General features: G+C 55.6%; 2 protein-coding genes across 6 annotated transcripts; both read left to right on the top strand.

Annotated features, from left to right (window-relative positions):
- Positions 1 to 242: 242 nt before the first annotated feature.
- On the top strand, positions 243 to 19979 carry ZNF205 (zinc finger protein 205). Of its 4 annotated transcripts, none has more exons than XM_034670520.1 (7): positions 243 to 308; positions 12207 to 12344; positions 15122 to 15335; positions 15651 to 15742; positions 16133 to 16253; positions 17794 to 17889; positions 18087 to 19979. In XM_034670520.1, the coding sequence occupies exons 1-7, from the start codon at positions 258 to 260 to the stop codon at positions 19208 to 19210; spliced, it is 1836 nt and encodes a 611-aa protein (XP_034526411.1). In that variant the 5' UTR covers positions 243 to 257; the 3' UTR covers positions 19211 to 19979. The 4 variants fall into 4 exon arrangements, with proteins under 4 accessions (XP_034526411.1, XP_034526412.1, XP_034526414.1 ...); XM_034670521.1 differs by having other exon boundaries at positions 18144 to 19967; XM_034670523.1 differs by lacking the exon at positions 243 to 308 and adding an exon at positions 8795 to 9409 and having other exon boundaries at positions 18087 to 19976.
- Positions 316 to 3503, top strand: LOC117804190. Of its 2 annotated transcripts, none has more exons than XR_004628529.1 (2): positions 316 to 1296; positions 1914 to 3503. XR_004628529.1 is itself a non-coding variant. In XM_034670524.1 (2 exons), the coding sequence occupies exons 1-2, from the start codon at positions 1731 to 1733 to the stop codon at positions 2707 to 2709; spliced, it is 855 nt and encodes a 284-aa protein (XP_034526415.1). In that variant the 5' UTR covers positions 1640 to 1730; the 3' UTR covers positions 2710 to 3503. The 2 variants fall into 2 exon arrangements, 1 of the variants encoding a protein (XP_034526415.1); XM_034670524.1 differs by lacking the exon at positions 316 to 1296 and adding an exon at positions 1640 to 1789.
- Positions 19980 to 21436: the final 1457 nt, after the last annotated feature.

Genomic DNA, 21436 nt, shown 5'->3' with positions numbered 1-21436 from the left:
ATGGTTACTGAGGAATGCATGCAAAAATGTCTGGTGCAGTGTTCAGGAAAATGGGCTTTTGTTTCATTATGTTTTGGCATGAGCAAAATAATAGAACCAATCACGGGCGATCATCAGTCACCTGGTAATAATAGCAGGCAGGCCCCGAGCGCTAGTGTGTGCGGGCTCTTGGCTCAGGGATGGTTAGTCCCACCCCAGCCCACGTGGTAAATTATAATTTCTCTATTTGACAAGGGTGAAGACCACGCTTGGAGAGGATGGGTGACTTGTTCAAGGTCACACCAGGTGGAGCCAAGATTTTCTTTAAGGTGAGAACACTGACCTTGACCACTATACAAAAGCTCAGAAACAGAAAAGCACCCAATTTCTCTCCCTCCCTGTGCAATTTGCCTAATTTTAGCCAGAATATCACAGCATGAATCTGGGGGGAGGGGCAGGGGAGAAGAGAGAGATTCCAAAATTCTAGCCCTTGGGCCTAGACACACACACAAGGGCCCCCGGAACCTCCAGGTGAGGTCTTGCCAAAAGGTTTGAAAGAGATGGAATTTAAGGGAAGTTGGCCTGAGAGCCTCTCCCTCCCCCCTCAGTCTCCAGGACAAAAGCTCCGTTCATATGCACATCTGTGGGGGGTGGAGGCCCTTCAGCCACCCTCCAATATTCGACCAGCTTAATCTGGAGCCCAGAGAGGTGGGGAGGCAATGGCTGGACCTGCCCAGGGTGGAGGTCCTGCCATAAGACCCACCTGGAAAGCAGGAGATCCCAGAGCCGGGAGCCTCGGCCGGGAACCCTCACTTTCTCCCTGCACTCAGCTGGCAGGAGATAGACTGGCTTGTTTTTGTTGGCCAGGCTCCCTTGCCGGTTTTGGGGTGAGTCACTGAGGCCGGCCGGTCCACCTGGGGACAAATGCAGCCTCCCCGGTGGGAACAGCAAGCCCAGGCGACGGGAAGTCCCAGCACCCTGCTTGATGACCCCCAGCTGCAGGCCAGAGTAGCTGTCGCGGGGCTCCGAGCATAGACGACTCACATCCTCCCAAGACTTCTTTCCAGTTTCCTAATCCCCCATGCCATCCCAGAGGCCCAGGGCCCCCTTTTCCCTCCAAGCTGCCAGGAACTCCTTAGATCTGCCCTGGCAGCCTGCGGCCCAGGCTTCCCTGCAACTTACCACTCGGGTCCCCACTCCAGAGGTGGACGTGCCTGGGGTTCTTTGAGGGCCCCAGGGCCAGAGCCAGCCTCGGCCAGCCTGGGAAAGGACTCCCGGAAAACCGAACAGGAAGTTCCCTGCTCTAGTCCCATCCAGGTAATGAGGGGGCTTCCTAGAGTTAACCCTTAACCTCCCAGTTTGGGAGTGGGGTGGGGAGGGGGCGGGGCCAGAGAAATGAGGACTGTGGCTGATCCAGGCTCCAGCCTAGGACCGAGAATGAGTGTAACTACCCCTCCAGGTAAGAACGAACTGCCCCCCTCCTAATCAGGACTGTGCCCGTTCTCTTTGGGGAGTTCTGTCAGCCTGTACTTTCTGGGGGGACCAGAGCTGCCATTTTAAAATGCCTGTTGTGCGCTGGGCTCTTTGCTGGCATTTCATTCATGAGACAAATCTCTGCCAAGGGTCTGCTGTGTGCCAGGCACAGTTACAGATGCTGAGTTAACAGGACTTCAGATGGCTTACACGCAGGTGTGCCTTACACACAGGTACGCTGCACCAGTCCCAGGGTAGGAAAACAACAGGACCACGTGATGGGGGAAGAAAGCCCGCCACCAATACCACCTAGGCTCTTCCGGAAGAATCTTGCCAGGTGGCTTTTGTCCCAGCTTTCCTGAAGAGAAAGAAGGGCCTTCCGGGGGTAGGGGGATGTGACCTCCCCACTGGCCTTGAGCCCAACTCGACCTCTAAAGTCAAGGCTTTCCCTTTGCTCTAAGGTGTCTTTTTGGGTCGTGCGCTTGGCTGGTTGCAGTCCGGAGGGCGCTTTCTTCAGCGGCACCTGCGGTTCAGAGCCCGGGGGCACTCTCGTGGCACCACCTGTCCTGGGCACCCGGGGCCACCTACTCGGTGGCCAGAGGCTCGGCGTTGGCCAGCCCTCGGCCTCGGCCGTGGATCCGTCGGGGCCAGACCCTGCGCTGGCTCCGGCTCCCTCTGCCGGGGCGTTGTCTCCCTGCACTTGGGACCTGGGCTTTCTTGTTCCTTTGCATTCATCGTCTAGTGTGGGCCTCCCTGCACCACAAGCTCTCTGTGGACAGCGGTGTTTCCCTTGTCTGCGCCGATCCTCCACACCTAGCCCAGAGCTGGCGTGTGTCAAGACGGACGGAATGGCTTAGCAGCAGGCTCGCGAGGCCCGCCGCCCTCGGGGGTGTGCAGCGCGCCCAGCCCTCGGAGCTCCACCGCGTGGACTCTACTCGCCGCCCTCACCGGCGGTGGCCGCGAAACCCCACCGACCCGACCGGGCCTGGTAACCCGACCCCGGGGCGGAGCCTGGAAACCCCCTCTCCTGTGCGGGGCCCGGTAACCCCCACCTTTCGGGCGGAGGCGCCTCCCGCACACCCAGGTCTGGACTCCTTCCGGCGGGTCCCGCTCCCGAGACGGACCTGCTCCCCGTGGCTGTGGCCTTGGAGGTCGTGGCCATGTCTGAGCCGTGGCAGTGGGGGCGGCGCACTGCGGGCAACGGGCCTGTACGGATACGGTGGAGGGGACCCGCTGGAACGTGCGCTCCCCGGGTAAGGGTCGGAGTGCGCAGTGAGGGCCTGGGGGAGCTGGCTGAGCGGGAAAGCTCGGGGTTCGCTGTTAGCAGTAATTTCCAGGCCTCCGACTCAGAAATGATATCTTTGCTGGAAATGTGTCAGAAAAGCAGAGACAGGCTTGACCAAATCACCAGAAATAGCATCCAGGCACAGGGGCTGGCGCCTGCGTTGACACGAAAGCAACACTAGCTTTTGGTCTCCTTCGTTCCAAAACCCCCGCCCGGGCTTGGGCTTGGCCAGTAACCCCGCTGCTGGCCCGCCGCGTGCGGGCACCATTCATTCATTCGGGAAATGTTTGCGTCCCCCCGTGTGTCTGTGCTCTCCCTGCCCCTGGACACCCAGTGCTGAGTGGAGTGGACACGTGCTGCCCCTGTGAGGCTTCCAGTCTGGGCAGCACCGGGTCACCGAAGCTGGGATTCCTAACCAAAGTGACTTTGCAGAGAAAAGGGCTTAATGAACATTTAAGTCCCTTCAAATTCTTCCTGATCTTTGAAAATACACTCCCCTCTCCCAGCGTTACCTCCTAACAGATGAAAGTTCTTGTGAAGTTGCTGGATTGTTACCTATTTCCACAAATGATAAACACACCTCCAAAGGAAAGACTTTTACTAAAAATCTACCTATTTGAGGTATATTTCAGTATCTCCTAAAATTATTTTGAAAATGCACACAAACTATTCTAGGTGTTACTTTAGAATTTTTTTTAAGTAGTTGGTGTCTAAAAAAAAACAAGAGCAAAAAAAACCTAACTTTTTGTTTTTGTTTTCTGATTTAATAATTCTTTTTTAAATTTCTGTAAATTATTTATTTATTTGACAGAGAAAGAGAGAGAGAGTGCACAGGCAGGGGGAGTGGCAGGCAGAGCCCTAAAGTAAAAAACTTAATTAAAAAAAAAGAATTATTAGGGGCTCCTGAGTGGCTCAGTTAGGCATCTGCCTTTGGCTCAGGTCATGATCCCGGAGTCCTGGTCCTGGGATCGAGCCCCACATCAGGCTCCCTGCTCAGTGGGGAGCCTGCTTCTCCTTCTCCCCCTCCTTGTGGTCTCTCTCTCAAATAAATAAAAATCTTTTTAAAATAGTTTTTAAAAGTTTTTTTATTTTAATTCCAGCATAGTTAATACACAGTGTTATATTAGTTTCAGGTGTACAGCAACTTATCGAACATGAGGAAATTTTAAGGCTACTGTCAGCCAGTTAGAGCACCTGACTGACGGGAGTCTTCCTCTCTCCTCTTTCTTCTTTTCAGAGATGGCAAAAGAAAGACAAGTTTTGTTTATGTTTTTTTTTAACTATTTTTATTTTTTTATTATGTTCAATTAGCCAGCATGTAGCACATCATTAGTTTTTGGTGTAGAGTTCAACGATTCATTAGTTGCATATAACACCCAGTGCTCATCACCAAAAGACAAGTTTTTCTGTATTTGCTGTTTCCATCGAATTCGCCCATTTAGAATAATTCAGGGCAGAGGGAGGAATCCTTCTCCAGCTCTGGGAAAGATTACTATAAAGATGTCTGTTATCTTTTATTAAATAGCCTCTGGTTATACCAGTTGCTCAAATGCCTGTCTCCAAATCATGTTAGGTAACATCTTTCCCTGTAGCTGAGAGCCCAGCGTTTTCCTGCGGTGCTCGCAGTGAAGGATTGCAGGGTGTGGAGGGCACAGCCCTCACTGGGGACCAGCCCTGGGACAGAGACAGTGGGGATGGTGAGAACATGAGGTGAGCCTTGTACCTGACCCCATATTTCTTTGGTGTCTGTAAATTCGCAGCCCCCCAAGCCTCTCATCTGGTCTGTCTCACTGGCTCCAGAGGCCCGAGCTACGGCTCAGCTTTGCCATTTGCCACCATCCGTGTGCCTTCACCATCACTTAATTGAATCCTTTCTCTCTGCTGCTCAGAGTTCCTCCATGGTTTCCCACCGCGCGGTTGAGCTACCTGCAGGCTGCTCACCCCCGGCGCCCCTCTGCCGTTACATGTCCCGCCCTCTTCCTTCGCCCTTCAATCTCTGAGCACGCCTTCTCGATCCCCCTTCACCACCCTGGCCTGGAAAGGATGCTCTCGCCTCCACCCCCATTTCATTCGGAAATGTCAGTCAGTGATGTCAGTCTCCTTGTGGAAGCTACTTCTGCCCACTCTTGCGACAGCATCTGTCCCCTCTGTCCCCTCTCCGTGCACTCTTGTTCCCTCCTGGCTCATGCCACAGTCTCTGATTCACTTGTCGCTTTTTTGTTTGCTTGTCTTTCGTCTGTCCCTGCACGGGACTGTCAGCCCCAGAGCACGTCTCTGTGGGTCACTGGTTCCCGGTGGACCTCTCAGTGGGTGTGATCTTCTCCTCCTTCCTTATCACCTGTTTTCTCTTTCTCCATTTCTCCCGTAGTCTCTGCTCAGCCTCCTTCACCAGCCTCAGCTCCTTGGCCACACCCTTGTGGAAGCTTCTACCTTTGTGTGGGGGCTGGATTTAGTGAGTCTCTTCTAATAAAGAGGATCAAGTAGGAGTGAGGGGGCGTCACTTCTGACATGAGGTCATAAACGGACTGTGGTTTCCTCTTGGTGGCCCTCATGTGCTCTCTCTCTCCATGTCCTGCTGGCTCACGCTAGGGGAGCCATGTCTGAGCAGAGGCCCTTGTGGTGAGGGACCAAGGCCAGTCAACTTGGACCCTCTCCCACAGTCAAGCAGATGACTTGACCACAGCTGTTGACCTTGAGCTGGAGGCACCCAGCTAAGCCCTGTATGGTACAGAAACCATGAGATAATATGTATTTGAAACTACAGTGTTTTGGGATCGTTTGTTACACAGCAGTAAATAACTAATACACCTCCCTTGCTGGGTTCATAGGCCCCGTGGCCTTGATAGCCATTCTCAGTACCAATATCCCTGTATTTGTATTTCGTTTCTCGACTCCGTGCACTTGATCTTGCTACCTGGACGTCTCATAAATGCCCCAAAGGCTTTGTGTTCAAGGCCGGACTCAACGCAGCCACTTGCAAGCTCCATGCAGTGGCTCTGTTGCTGGTCCCCGGCTGTGTGCGCAGTGCCCGGCACATAGCAAATCCTCAGTACGTGTGGGTCCAGTGAGTCCTCCACGTCAAAGATTGGTGTCTCTGGTATTCTCTAGTGTGGTGAACGGGACAGTCCATTCAGCCACTCAAGTCAGACATTGGGATTTATCCCGGATCTTCTCACTTTACTTCATTCTCACATCTTGTCAGTCTCCAAGTTCCGTAGGGTTAATATTCTAAATGTTTTTCAAATCTGCCTATTTCTCTACTTCCACTGCTTGTCATCGTCACCTGCCAAGGTCATAGCAATGGCCTAACTGGTTTCTCTCTCTCAAAAGACTTTATTTATTTGACAGAGAGAGAGCATAAGCAGGGGGAGCAGCAGGCAGAGGGAGAGAAGCAGGCTCCCACTGAGCAGGGAGCCCGATGTGGGACTCCATCCCAGGACCCCAGGATCATGACCTGAGCTGAAGGCAGACTCTTAATTGACTGAGCCACACCAGGCGCCCCTAAGATTTTATTTTTAAGTAATTCCTAAACCCAAGGTGGGGCTCTAACACAGAACCCCAAGATCCAGAGTCGTATGCTGTACCGACTGAGCCAGTCAGGCACCCCAAGGAATTCTTCATCTTGCTTACTCCACAGTGGGAGTGTGTTGCTTGTTTCCTGAATGCTATTCCCTGTTGCATTATTTGTTCATCCCACCTACCTAGACAGGGGGTGGTCTTCAGGTTGGGGCTACATGTAGTAGTTCTTGTATGTCTCTGGTGACCGTGGATGTGAGTCACTGCTGGTTTCTACCCAGGATGTGTGGGTGTTCAGTGTTAGACTATCCTGCCACACACTTGTCTGGAGAGCTTGCGCTGTTTCCCCTCCCGCCACCTACAGATTCATCTTGTGTGTATCTTGCCCTGATCCTAGGATCAGCCATTCTTCCAAGGGCCCTGATTCTTACCATTAGCTGATATTTTTTTCCCCCACATTATAAAACATTCATGAAGGGCCGCCAGGGTGGCTCAATCAGTTAAGCATCTGACTCTTGATCTCAGGGTTGTAAGTTCAAGCCTTGCATTGGGCACGCTCAGCGTGGATTGGAGCCTACTTTAAAAAAAAAAATTCACAAAAATTGAATTTTTGAAAACATAAAGTAAAAACAAATGGAAACTCTACATTTTTTTTTCACACCCAGTGAAGTAAAAATAACATGACAGATTCTGTGCGAGACCACACGACCTGTAGAGGGGGTCTGAGGGCTGGGGATTGGGGAGGGCGAGTGCAGCAGGGTGAAGGGCTGTGCCACTGCCATTTGCTCCTGTGAGGGGCCCTTGGTAAGGGTCCTCTGGAGCTGAGCCAGGCAGGATGCCTTCTGAGTCTCCTATCCCCACCTGTTTTAGGCTTGCATGAGTGAATGTAACCTGAAACTCTACCCAAGACTGGGGGACGAGGTATGAGATAGGAGGTGGCAGCTGCAACAAAGGATATTTTGGGATGATGACACTGTCCTGGTTTCCTAAAGACGTACCAATCTCTAAAGAAAAAGTAACTTAATTCACTCTAATTTCCACACAAAAGACCAGCCGGAGTGAGTCCTGAGTTATCCAGCCTAGTTTCACTAGAGTGTCCCCTCCCGGCCTGTCCTGTGAGCTGCCTTTAGCACCCAGTAAAGACAGTGTCCTCGAAGTTGGGACGTGGGTGCTCGGGGAACATATCCAGTCTATCCTATTAAGTTTGGGGGGTTTCTGGCCTTGGAGTCCACAGCTTGCCTGGCTGAGGCTGAAGCTGCTAGCCTTGACAATCATGCAAGGAAGTGCTTGGTGTTGCTGCCTAGGAAGGAGCCTCTTGGCCTTTTCTGGAGCTTGCCCAGGGCAGGAAAAGGCCATTTCTGCTATGATGGGTGGGCTGCCGGGTCAGCCATACGAGAGAATGTGCCATAGCTAAAACTCCAGCACGGAGACACTTGACCAGACTCTAGCAAGGCTTTCAGCAGCATACAGCTAGGATGACCCCAGCCCTGCCCGAGAAAGCTCAGTGCTGCAGGGAGAATCTAGCGTTTGTTCCAGCCAACAGCTGACCTCCCTTTCTCAGAGCATTTACTAAAAAGGGTTTATTATTGTGAGTATGTGTCCCTTATAACCGAGAAGCACCTGTCATGGGCCTGAGAGCCATTCCCTTGGAAGGACCTGGCCTCTGTCTCCCTTCTCCGTGGGAGGCTAGACTGCTGACTTCCATAACTGCCAGCGACACACCTCCTGGCCCGGTCACACCCACACTGACGGGCTCTCTGTGACCGTTCACCACCCTGACTTTAGTGGACCCTGCTCTCCCCCTCCCTCCTTCTCCCTTTAAAACCCCAGTCACCTCTGCACAAACCAGACGGAGCTCAGCTCTTTCCCCTGCTGTCAGCAGTTACCGAATAAAGTCTGCTTTCGCTGCTTCGACGAATGTCTGGTGTTTTGGTTTTGACACAGCATGTGTTTTTTTCCTCTATGTGTTTTTATATTGAACAAGGTACGTGTCACAGACGGGGCAGGTCAGCAGCATATGCTATACTCCCGTTTTTGAAACAAAATTCAGAACAGGTGAGGGCCGGGGGCAGGACGGGGGGCCGGGCCCTCGCGCAGACAGCCTCAGTTTCCCCACGGAGGACGCCGACTCGAGGGCTCGTGGCTGTCCGCCTCGCAGTCCTCACCGCCCCGGCTGTGCCCGCGCACGATGCCCACTGGCGGGCGCCGCGAGAGAGCCGGGGAACCGGAAGTTGAGATGGGGCAGCCGGACGGGAAACGCGGGCACACCGGCCAGAGGCGGGCGGCAGCCGCGTGACCCTCCCCCTCGGCGGGGCTGTCCCTCGGGGGCGCGGACGGGAGCGCGCAGGTAATTGTGGGGCCTTGGACAGGCGCACGGGCCAAGCCGTCGGGCGCTAGCCAATCACCGGTGGCTCCCGTAGGCGCGGGGGTGGGGCGTTGGGCGTCGTTGCCTGGGCGACGGGCGCCCGCGTCGGTGTTTGGCCGGCTGGGGGCTGGACCGTGCGGGCTCGTGGGCGTGGGGCGCGGGAGCGTCCCGCGGCTGGGAAGCCGGGCTCTTGCGGCCGCCTGGCGTCAGGGCACTGGGCCTCGGGCTTGCCTCGGCGGTGAGCGGGCCGCTGGCTGCGGGGGCGCGCACGCCCTGGTCTCAGGGGCCCTGGGCGTTCTTAGTTTTTTTTTTTTAATTTGTATTCCTGGGGCCCCACCTATCTGGTCTCCCCACCTGTCTGCTTTCCATTTTTTCCTTTTTCCGTGGTTAACATTTGCTCTGCTGTTTACTCAATTATTTCTGTTTTTCTTGGCCTCTCTCACGTTCCTTTATTTTCCCTTCTCTTCTCTCCTTACCGCCAGATCTCAGCATTACCCCGTCTCCAGCCTGGCTGAACGGCCTTAATTAGTCCACGCCCCCCCCCCTTTCTTTTTAAACATTTTTTCCCTTACTTCAGGTGATTCCTTTTTCCAGTTTTTATGATTCTGAGAGTTTTTGTGGGATTGGAGTCAATTCTCAGGCCAATCTCTGTGGGTAGATCATGATTTATTTACTGCCGGTGACCTCTTCTCGGGCTCAGTGAAGCCACCAGATGCGGGAGCCTTTGCCCCGTCTGCAGCTCAGATAAGCGCCTCCAGCCATCGTAGTTATCTTTGTGACAGGCCGCTGAGGTGAGTACCTCCCTGAACTAACTGGTGGCCCCCGAGCTAGACAGCAGGGGTTTTCTGCTGAAGTTGTATGGAGTTCTAAACTTTTTTATTTGAATCATCAACATTTAAAAGTCGGGATATTTCACATATAAATCTAATTTTTTTTTTTTGCTTCTCTTGAAAAATCTTCAAGCTCTGGCAGTATTGAGCCCCCAGCTGCCCCCTTTGAACAAAATAGGATTTCTTGAGGCCTCTGCGGCCCCTCCCCCACTACCAGTTTGCACCCAAATCACCGGTCATTTGTGGTGCTGCCTGCTTGCGGGAGGCATTTAGGTTTTTGGTCTCTGCTTTCCTTGGTGCCTTTCTTCGGTCTTTTAGGGACTGCAGTTCCCACACAGCAAATGTGAACACCCTTCCTCCTAGTCCTTCTCAGTCGTAGAGCCAGCCCTGGATGTGTTTCCTCTCATCTCCAAGAAGGGGCTAATGTCTCAATATTGAGACTTCATTTGGTCTAGTTTAGGTGATCTCGTGGGTGGGATCTAAACTGCTGAGCTTCCCCAGCATCCCTGAAGTGGCCTTTGTCTAGTACAGAAACATTGGCCCAAGAATCAGGACACACCCACTGTTTTGGTACTCGGTGCACACCTGGAACTGACGTGGGCTGACATGGCCCACCTCAGGAGTGAGTCCCCTTACTCTGGACACATGTTCCTCTTTGATGGAGAAACATTCACACACTGAGTAGTTGATCTTTTTCACAGCCCCCTGTGACTTCTCAGTTTATAGCTCTCCGGCTTGACAATAGTATTGACTTTTGCTACAGCTCTGGACATCCCTCTTTACCTTGAGGATTAAAACACCTGGAAATCCTGACCAGAGGCAAACCTCAAGGCTAATATGTTTTGTTTATCAAAGTGACAGTAGGATAGATCAGAATCCGAAAACATGTTTAACTCCAAAGGCAGTGTCGCACATTCAAACTGCCGCAGGGTCAGGTGGGGACTAAACGCAGCTATGGGACAGCAGCGCCCAAGTGTGGGGAATATGAGTCCAGGGTTGCCCGATGTTCTGAGTTTTCAAGAAAATTGATTTTATGATAACTTTACTAGTTGTTAAATGTTGGAAAACTAAGTTTTAAAGAAGTTAAACCCCTGTGAGCCCACACAGCACACTTGTAGGCCGGCATAGGGCCAGGTGTGCCTGTCTTTCTGGGTGAAATGGATGCGGGTCAGAGAATTCTGATGGCGGAAGGCCACGGGCTTGGGGAGGTTTCCCGGAATCTGACTCCAGAGCTGGCCCCACTCATCTCCTGAGACCCATCCCCTGTGCCCTGCTCAAGGGGGGAGATGGGGTTTTCACCCTAGAAATGAAGCAGTCTCTGCCCTCCATTTTGAGAGCCTCGGTTCTCAGGGTCCGAAGGGAAAGCCAAGACTGCACGGTGGAGTCTGGGACCCTACTGATGGCTGGGTCAGACCCCGTTACCCCTGTTACACTCCCCAGCCTCGAGACAGATCTGGGGAGAGGAGGTCTAGAGGAATTAGATTGGTCCCGCATCTTTTCAGGGTGTGGGGCACAGGGGTGGGGGTAGGGGGGAGTTCCCAGGCCTCTTTCCTAAGTTTGCTCTTAGGGAGACAGAACTCCATGCTAATCTTGGGGAGAACCCAGAGGACCTGCTCACCAGCCTGGGGGCCTTAGGTGAAATCCAGGAATGTCTCCACGGAGACACCGTAAGACTTTCAGAAGCCCTGAGTGTCGAAAAGGACCATCGTGCCCCTCTACCCGGGAAAAGTGCCCTTCCTTCTGTGAGAACAGTTGTAGTGCTCTCTTTGAAACGTCCAATGTCAGCATCCTTCCACAGAATTTATTTCCCCATTTTGGCGTCCCTGCTTTGCTGGTATCACAAGTGCACGCCAGGGAAAGCGATCGTGAGCTGGCAGTGCAGATCTAGGACTCGCCTCCGGGCTGAGAGCAGGTGCAGCTCCGCTCAGGACCCCAGACCCGGAACCCTTGAAGCTGGGAACCCTGTAGGGCTGCAGCTGCGTGGGGAACGGGATCTGGGAGGGACTTCCTGTTGTCCCTAATCCCAGTCTCCACCCGGCTCCCCGGCCCGGTGCTGGCTGTGGAGTCTCCCTTCCCGGGGGAGGGGGGCTCCCACCACCCGAGGTGCCCCCTCCACCTCCACCTCGGTGAGAAGAGCACTGGGGAGGGTGCCTGGATCCCGAGATCCATGCGGGTGGCCGGCTGGCAGGAGGGGACAGGGTCAAAGGTGGACCGCTTAGGCTGGTGGGGGAGAAAAGGGGGCCTGGACCCAGGTTCGGGAAGGGGAAGGACATGGCCCGTCCGGGCCCGTGGGCAGGATGGACCTGGCGGGAGGTTGCATCTGCAGGCTGCTCAGATTCTGGATCCCAGGCGGGGCCAGTCACGTCGAGCCCTGGGTGTGTGTGTCCTGCGCCTGGGAGACAGTGGGGCCTCGATTCTCCCTCTGAGCTGGCTGTGATGGGTACGGCCACACCCAGCACCTGTTTTGTAGGATCTCTGCAGACCTTTGGGCTCCTGGTGGCAGGAGACAGATTCCCAGTCAGCCCTGGCTTTCCCTAACCGGGCTGCTCTGAGATGCAGAATTCTGGCTTAAAGTGACAAAACAGCATTCTGTCAAGCGAGGGACCAGAAAACATCAGAGAGAGTGAGGTGGTTGGAAGGCATCTAGGAGGCTTTGTTTCTGATTGGGACCAAGGATGGGTCTGGTCCTGCATGGGGATTTTCACAGTGCTTTAGCGGTGCCCAGGAGACGCTGGCTGATTTCTTCCTGCTCTTCCAGGCTCCTGGCCAGAAGCTGGAGGGGGCTTGGCCAATGAGAGGGAGAAACGGTTCAGCTGTGCTTTCTACCTCTGAGATAGAAATGTCTGCAGACGGCGGAGGCACCCGGGCTGCCCAGGACAAGGAGAGAGCTCGAGAGGTACGGACGGGGCGCTGGGTGAGGGATGCATGCCCTGGAAGGACTCGGAGCAGGAGGGGATTTTCAAGGCAAGGTGACTAGACCAGTGGAAGAGTTAGGCTCGCCAGGGTACAGGGCTGGTGGATGGGGGTGATGGGAAGTGTTGAAGAGACGGTGGTTCGACAGGAAACGCCTTCAACCTGGGAATCGACCGCTACCAAACTGCTCTGCTTTGCCTGGCGAGTTCAGGCGTCAGTTGGCCAAAGGCCACACGAAATAGCAAGGAGGCTGCATGGGCGTCCTCCTGGTGGGGTTGCTCTCTGAACAGTGCCCAGAGCATGCAGGGAAGCCTCAGTTTACCCTCCCTTCTGCTTAGGACCCCGTCTCCACTCTCTCTGGGTCTAAGCACCTCGTCCTTCATGTTCCGTTCCCCACGTCTGTAATTACAACCTCCAGGGGGTGGGGGGGAACCAGGGCCACTGGGCTTGGAATCAAAGGAATATGACTCAGCTGCAGCCAGGTGTGTGACCTTGGGCAAGTCCGCTGCCTCTGGGAACCAGGCGTGTCCTCTATAAAATGTCCGTCATGCGCCTGTTGTTCCCACCTGTGTCATCCAGGAGGCTGGGAGGCCCAGAGGTGATTATTGTAACATATAACATAACACCCACAGCAGCTAGAACCTAGGTCAGAGAAGCCTACAGCACCTCAGCTAGTATTTCCAGGGGTTGTAAGTTCAAATACAAATTAAGTGCAGATTGTCCTCGACTTAGGATGGGGTTCCAACCTGATAAACCCATTGCGAGTATCAGAAGTCGAAAACGCACTTAGCACAGTAACTTACTGAACATCATAGCTTAACCTGCCTCCCTCAAACGCACTCGGAACATTCATGTCAGCCTACAGTTGGGCAAAATGGCCTCACACAAAGCCTATTTCATAATGAAGTGTGGAGTTTCTCATGTATTACACTGAATACTGCACTGAAAGAGAAATACAGTCAGTGTGTCGGTCGTTTACCCTCATGACCGAGTGGCTGACTGCGAGCTGCGGCTCCTGCCGCCCGGCATCCCCAGGGAGGACCATGCTACAGATCGCTGGCCGAGCGGAAGATGCAAATTCATAATTTGAAGTACGGTTTCTACGGAATACGTATGACTTTTGTACCATCGTAAAGTTGAAAAGTGGTTAAGTTGAGCTGTTGTAAGTCAGGGACCGTCTGTGTTAGTTGTCCCGTTTTCGTACCATAGAAGCACAAAGGAGTGGGAGCACTGATTGTCATCCCTTCCACTATGCCCTTGTAGTGCCCGCTGGGCCTCACACGTCCCTGACATTCTCTGCTGCTGTTGGATTCTGTCAACTCACACAGTAGAGTAGTAGTAATAATTATTGGCACCACTCTGTGTTTATCCAGAATGTTCCAGAGTGCACAGCTCTTTCTCACAGGTTATCTGTGCATGAGGCCGAGCAGCTGAATCTCGGGGGCTCCCTGGCCTGAGGATCTTTCCCTTTGAGACCCTGACATAGACGGAGGTTGGGGGTGGTGCAGGGAGAAGCCTGGCCAGTCCCTGTGCAGTGAGTGGGTGACCCCTGAGGCCTCCCCAGGCCCCCAGTGCAAAGGGAGCGGCTTTCCCAAAGCTCTTGAGCAGCTAGTGAGGGGCCGGCCTGGGTTTGAGCCCTGCTTGCCTGACTCCAAAGCCCCTTCCTCACCGTCCCAGGGGGCTAGAGTGGAGGCTGGTGTGAAGAAGTGGAGACCGGGTAGGAGGACCCTGGAAGTGCCATTGTGGTGGGTGGTGCTGAAGGGTGAGCTGGGAGGTTTTCCTTCTGTTGGACCAAGGTGGACACGGGCCTTGGTACAGTTAGCAGTACCCTTGGGCTTTGTTCTCCAAACCCCAAAACTCAGCTTCTTTGACCGAACTGAGTCAGGCTGGAAATGGCCCGAGGCCACATGCTACCTCCCTGTCACCCCCAAGAAATGGTGGCCCTGGCGTAGACTTGTGAGTCAGATGCCCTTGAGTTCCACTCCTGGCTGAGCACTCACGGACTCTGTGATCTTGGGTCGTTGTCTGATCTCTGAGCCTGGATACATCGGTTTCCTGTGTCTGTGGAACAACCAGAATTTATTCCCTTAGTTCTGGAGGCTAGAAACCCCAAATCACGGTGTTGGCGGGGCTCCCTTCCCAGCTTCTAGGAGGACAGTCCTTCCGTCTCAGCGGCTGGTGGCTCCAGCTGTCCCTCAGCTTCACCCCAGCTCTGCCTCCCATCTTCATGTAGCTTTTTCTGGGTTTCTGTGTCTTTTCCTCTTACAGGGAGACCCGTCATTGGATTTAGGGCCTAGTCTAAACGCAGGATGATTTCATCTCAAGATCCTTAACTAATTACATCAGCAAAGACCTTTTTTTCCAAATAAGGTCATGTTCTGAGATTGTGAGCAGACATGAAATTTGGGGGGACACTCTTCACTCCGCTGCACTCGGTTTCCTCAGTGTTGAACAGTAACAGTCCCCACTGCGGTGGGAGGTGCAAGGCTGGACTTGAGAAGAGGTGTCTGCTCTGTGGGCACCCGGCCAGCCTGCCCCTGGCCTGACCTCGAGCCTGCCTCCCTTCCCTTGCTGCCCCGGCCTTGTGGAGGTAAACCAGGGATGTGGGGGTCCCCAGGGCCAGAAGAAGGAAGCGAGGCCAGTCCTTCGAGCTTTACCTGGCATTTGGGCGTGTGTGGCCCCTGCCAGGACCCTCAGACGTGGAGCTCGGCTGTGTCTCCCGTTCTCCACTCAGGTGCTGACGGGGGCTGTCATTCCTAGGTTCCAGGTCATGGGCATCCTGGTCAAGAAATGCTTTCTGAGTTGGAGGAGATGGTGCCTTTGGGAGCTGCTCGGGAGTCACCCCACATCAAGACGGAGCCGGAAGAGCCATACCCCGAGGGGGCGTCGCAGGGGGATGGGGCTCCAGGAACGCCAGGCTGGCTGTCCCTAAGCCAGGGCTGTAAGGAGAAAGCTCTATTCCTGCCTGGTGGAGGTGAGAGGGATGGAGAGGGACGTGGAGAGAGGCGCCGTGTTGGGTTGCAGCTGTGGGGAGAGGTGGAGGCTCACAGCATAGGTGGGGAGGGCACGAGCTCTCCTGCCATGGAGATGCCCGGATGTCTGCCCACCTGCCCCTCAGGGCCCGCTCCTGCATAACCTCCGAGCCTATTGACTCCCGCCTTGGGTCAGTTTGGGAGTGGAGTTTGAGGCAGCAGCATTGTCCCCGATAAGCCAGGCATGAGTCCGCTCGGGGAGCGGCGGGGCCCCGCAGGATGAGGTGGCCGCCCTGAGGATCTCTCTCCTCTCTCAGCCCTCCCGTCCCCCCAGATCCCCATGCTCCCTCGCGAGGGGAGGACCAGGGACCGGCAGATGGCTGCAGCGCTTCTCACCGCCTGGTCCCAGGTGAGTGTCCCTGTTCAAGTGCAAGGCTGGAGGAAGAGCACAAGGGTATGGAGGGACAGCATCTCAGATTGTGCGTCATCGTCTGGATCCGAGCGCCGGACCCGAGGGTGGGGGCCGGCGGGGGTGCGTGGAAGTCCCGAGCTTTGGCTGCGGTGCTGGAATGGGTCCTTGTCTTTGTCTCATCTCTTCTGTTATACACGACTGCTTTGTTATTGCCCCCCTGCAAAAGCCACCCTTGGGCGGCTGTCCCGCTTCACCATCAGACGCGAGGGCGGGCCTCACTCGGGGCAGCGGGTTGGGGGCCGAGGGGTCGCCCTCCTCTTGGAGCTGTCGTGCCCCTCCAGAGCATCCCGGCCTGCCCTGGAGAGTGGGTGTTTTGTGTTGTTTCAGATGCCGGTGACCTTTGAGGATGTGGCTCTGTACCTCTCTCGGGAGGAGTGGGGTCGGCTGGACCACGCGCAGCAGAACTTCTATAGGGACGTCCTGCAGAAGAGGAATGGGCTGTCCTTGGGTAAGGGCCCGAGGTTGTGCCGGGGCGGCCACTTCCCAAGGCCCGATGCCAGAACCGGGGCCATCCCACCATCATCTCCCTCCCTGGGGCTTAAGCTCCTTCTCGTTCATCTGGGCCACTCTGTCCTGTAACTCCTTCCTGGTGAAGGACGTGTGCGCTGTGCTGACATGGGGACCAGGAGCCAGGCGTGGCTGCTCAGCACCGGAAAGGTGGCTGGAGCTCCTGGAGTTTGTATTTTATTTCATTTTAACTTGCTCAGATTTGAATTGCACTAGCCCCACGTGGCACGTGGCTGCTAGGCTGGGCAGCGCTGACCTCGAGGCGCTGCCCCTCGGTCCTTCTGCAGTGCTTAGTCTGCTCCTCGAAGCCCACCTGAGAGGGGTGTGCGCAGAGTGCTTGGCTGCAGAGTGGGGCTGCCTGCGGGGGGACGCGGGGCCTGGTGCCAGCTAATCTCTCCAGGCCCCAGACCCTGCGCTGTCCCACCCATCCTGAGGGGCCGGTCCTCCTTTCAGAGGGGCCTTGGCTCCCTCGTTGTTTCTCCTGGTAGGTGAAGTCCCAGCACTCTGACTTCTCTGTTTCAGACCCTGCTTTTGTTGGCAGAATTTAGTAGGAGGTCTTATGGAGAACTCCTGGGGCTCTTTCCTTCATTGTTGTTCATTCATATGTCCAGTCTGTCTGTCCGTCCGTATGCACCAGGGGCACACTTGCTAGTCCAGGGGAGCTGGGGGCTTGGTCACTCCACCCTTGACTTCGGTGGTGGGTCTCAGAGTCAGGACGGCTCACTCCTTTAATTATCCCAGGTTTTCTCACCACCCATCATTAGCACTCCCCAGGGCCCAGAGTGGCAGGTCCAGGCAAGTCCTGGGACATCAGAGGGAACTCAGCACCCGTTTGCAGCCCCATGGCGAGCCTCACAAATGTCCTAAACCTGCTGGTGGGTCCAACACATTCCTTCCCTCCTGCGGGGTGTGGATCAGGGCATGGAGGCTGGGCCTCTGCTCTCTCACTGACTTGACCAGAATCCCCAGGCCCTTGCCCCAGGGGACCTTTCCAGGGGGCTTTGGTCCCTGACTTCTGGGTGGCTGGCACCCCTGGCCTCTTCTCCCAGGCCCTCCCACTGGGCTTTGCTCCACCCGCTGTCCCTCCCCCAGGAACCCTTTTGCCCCTGCTCTGGGAAGGTACAGGACTGGAGACATTGCTGGGCCCACTGCTGGGGGCCTGTGTGATGAGGGAGTGGGGGGTTGTCGGCAGCTGACCTCCCAGCCCGTCTCTTTGCTCCTGGTGCTCGTTCAGGGAGATGAGATGGAGCCCAGCTCAACCTGGAGAGAGTATGTCTGGCAGTTACCCTACAGTGTGCTTCCTACAGAGGGTTGGACACCTGACCCCAAGTGATTTTTCAGCTTATGTCGTTTTATCCCATGTTTGCAGAGCTGACTCCTTATGCCTCTTCACTTGGCAGGTGGGGGCGGGGGGTGTCCGTTGCTGTGCAGCCTGGAAGTTCCGCGACTGAGCACAGCATCTCTTGTCTCTTTTTGGCCAGGATTTCCCTTCAGCAGACCTTTCTGGGCCTCCCAAGGACAGGGCAAGGGTGAGACCTCGAGCTCGTGCCGGCAGATGGGAGATGAGGAGAAGACAGGTGCGTGCAGAAGTGGCATGTGGGCGGGCGCCATGGCACAGGGCAGTGGCGTCATTGCTGCCACTCCCGGGTGCCCCTTGTCAGCACGGGCTGTTTTCTGGGGTGCAGATGCATGCCAGGGGCAGGGCTGCCAGCTTCCTGTCCTCTCCAGGGGATGGCTTTTCTGTCCAGGATCCTCACTCTTACGTCCTTTCCAGAATTTCCCTGGGTCCCTCACGGAAGTCTCTCTCTTGCTGGAAACTCTCTTTCTCCAGGAGCCATTGAGGTGGGCAAGGAGGAGCCGGCCCCATCCCTGGCAGCCCTTGGGGATGTGAAGTCTTTCAGAAGCAGGGTGGGGAGAGCCCAGGGGGATGTCCTGCAGTGTGGGCAGCAAGCAGGCAGCGGCCAGAGCTCAGGGCCAGCCAAAGACAATGGGCAGCCAGGTCCCCCAGAGGAGAGACAGGAGAAACCAGCCCCGCCTGACACCAGCCTCACCAAGGCCCAGGAGGGCCACCTCCCAGAGAAACCCAGAGAGGAGCGGACGGGCACCCCCGAGAGCAGTGAGGAGGGCCTGGCCCCCGATGGTGACGCCAGCAAGAAGACCTACAAGTGTGAGCAGTGTGGCAAGGGCTTCAGCTGGCACTCCCACCTGGTGACCCACCGGCGCACGCACACGGGCGAGAAGCCCTATGCCTGCACGGACTGCGGCAAGCGCTTTGGCCGCAGCTCGCACCTCATACAGCACCAGATCATCCATACGGGCGAGAAGCCCTACACCTGCCCCTCCTGCTGGAAGAGCTTCAGCCACCACTCGACGCTGATCCAGCACCAGCGCATCCACACGGGCGAGAAGCCCTACGTGTGCGACTGCTGTGCCAAGCGCTTCACCCGCCGTTCGGACCTGGTCACCCACCAGGGCACCCACACGGGCGCCAAGCCCCACAAGTGCCCCATCTGCAGCAAGTGCTTCACGCAGAGCTCAGCCCTGGTCACGCACCAGCGCACCCACACTGGGGTCAAGCCCTACCCGTGCCCCGAGTGCGGCAAGTGCTTCAGCCAGCGCTCCAACCTCATTGCCCACAACCGCACGCACACGGGCGAGAAGCCCTACCATTGCCTCGACTGTGGCAAGAGCTTCAGTCACAGCTCACACCTCACCGCCCACCAACGCACCCATCGCGGCGTCCGGCCCTACTCCTGCCCCCTGTGTGGCAAGAGCTTCAGCCGGCGCTCCAACCTGCACCGGCACGAGAAGATCCACACGACGGGGCCCAAGGCCCTGGCCATGCTGATGCTGGGGGCGGCGGGGGCTCTGGCAGCACCCCCGCCTGCTCCCACTTAGGAGCCCAGGAGGAGGGGCGGGCTGTGGGGGAGGTTCGAAGGCAGCGTGAGAAGGGGCGTGGGAAGGGCGTGGGAGGTGCTGGCATGGGGTGGGGCATGGCAACACAGGAGCGAGGGTGAGGTGCGGGCACGCTAGCTACGAATTAAAGGCCTTGGAATTCCAGCCACTGCTTACGCTCTGTCTCGTGGGGCCCTGGTGGTGAGTCTGAGGTGGGGGCCTCCAGGGTCAGCCATGTCAGCATGGCTGAGGCATCCCTGAGTCACTGCTGTTGGGCCTTGGGCACTCTCCTTCCCAGCCTTGACCTGACTTGGGGCCATTCCAGAGCCATCAGGACCATAAGTCGACCAGCAAAGTTTTCTGGGCACGGAGAGGTTTCCAGACCTGAAGCCAGCCAGCCACTTCTGAGGCTGTGGATCCCCTTGAAGGGTCAGCCTGCTGCTGCTGCCATTACCATTGTCCTCGGGGCATTGCCCACTGAGTCCAGGACACTCCTTTGGCTCTTCTATTTGGGAGCTGGAGCAGGGCTGAGCCAGCTGGGAACTCATGCTCTTTGTCTGCAGCCCTCCCTGTCTCCTGTCTCATGCACTGGAGGCCCGTTTTGTGACTGGACATTTTCCATGTGTTTCCACTGGGGCGCAGCCATAATCCAGTGAGGACTCCTCCTTTACCAGGGACCACTGTCCCTCCTGGTGCCAGCAACCTTTGCTACTTTTTACTTCCTTGGCCTCTTTGTACATGTCCTTTATAATTTGCCCTACCTGCCCCTGTCTGGCTCTTTTACTCTTGGCCTTCTGTTTTTTGACCTCTGTACTTCTGTTTCCCATTTTCTTTTTTTCCTGGGGTGGAATAGGCTCAGCCTGCTGCTTATCCAAGATTTGCATCTCGGCTCCTAAGATGACATTGGGTTCTGACACCAACTGACCTTGGGGACATCTGCATGTGGGAGGCCGTTGAGACCCCACCTGCCTCCCTGGATCAGGGGGCTGGCAGGGTGGCTGCAGCCCCAGCTGGCTCCCGGCTCCCAAGGGAGTTCGAGCAGGAGAGGGGACTGACGATAGTAATAGCTGCCAGTCGAGCAGCTGCCTGGCCAGGTGTGGGGCCAAGTGCCACGTATATGTTGCTTCTAGTCTCCACAGCTCTGAGCAGTGGACTCCATCCCAGTCTTACAGATGAGGAAACAGCTGAGAGAGAGGTCCAATAACTTAGCCAACAACCAGAGAGCTGGAAGCTGGGGTTCAGTCAGGGATTTCATTGTGTAAAGAATACCCCTGTTTCCGTGCACCCCAATCTCTACTGTCTGTCTATTGCATGTTACGAGGTGGGGCTGTCTAGAAAGAGTAAGACAGACTGTAGACTCGACCCTCAGGGCTGCTGGACTCAGCTGGAGATGGCGAGTTGGGGAGCACGTCATCAGCCAGATGCCAGGAAGCTGCTGACTTGTGGGAGCCCAGGCAGAACTTGGTTATGTCTGGCAGGTCTCAGTGGGATCTAGGGTTGGGTTGCAGGCAGGACTGGTTGAATTAGATGGCTGTTTCTTGAAGACGTGAGAAAGAAAGCTGTTTCCTCCTTTCAGCTTGTCTTCATAGCTCCGGTCTCTCAGTCAGAAATGGGATTTCTCAGCTTGGCTCAGTGTAAGGGACTGGGGGGGGGGGTTGTTCACATAAAGCAGGCTTGCTGCTTCCAGGAGCTTGTTTTCTGATGAAAGAGGCAGGAAAGACACTTGCTGTAACAGTACTGGGAGCTTTGGTCACTTGGTACATGCTTAGCCCAGAGTACTTATTTGCACAGTGGGTATTCATTTGCTTCCTTGCCTTTTGGCCAGTGTGCCAGGACTTGAACTACTCAGAGATCTGTCCAGTGAGCCAGGGGATCATTTAAAGACTCTGGCCTCTGAGGAACTCAGAGACGTGGAGAAGCTGTTCCTCTTTTCATAGCACCGTGGAGAGGAACATGATTCCAAGGACCCCATGGGTCTCAGTCCACTTCTCCCTAGAGACCCATCCAGAGGCCACCATTCTGGGATAGAGCTGGCGAGAACATTTTATGAGCGGAACTTCGGAATTTAGGAAACATCTGACAAGAACTAGGACCGCGGAGATAGTGGAGATGTGGTAGGGCCTAGCGTGTGAGCCCGAAGGGTGTTGTGGCTTGGTGTGTGATGGAGACGTAGCTGACTGGGCGGAGGGACACCAGGGAAGGGTCTTGGTGTCTCTGGCCTGCCTCCTC

The sequence above is a fragment of the Ailuropoda melanoleuca genome, chromosome 10 (assembly GCF_002007445.2).
Source record: "Ailuropoda melanoleuca isolate Jingjing chromosome 10, ASM200744v2, whole genome shotgun sequence".
Classification (NCBI taxonomy): Eukaryota; Metazoa; Chordata; class Mammalia; order Carnivora; family Ursidae; genus Ailuropoda; species Ailuropoda melanoleuca.
The sequence above is the reverse complement of the archived record's forward strand: the minus strand, read 5'-3'. Positions and strand labels throughout refer to the sequence as shown.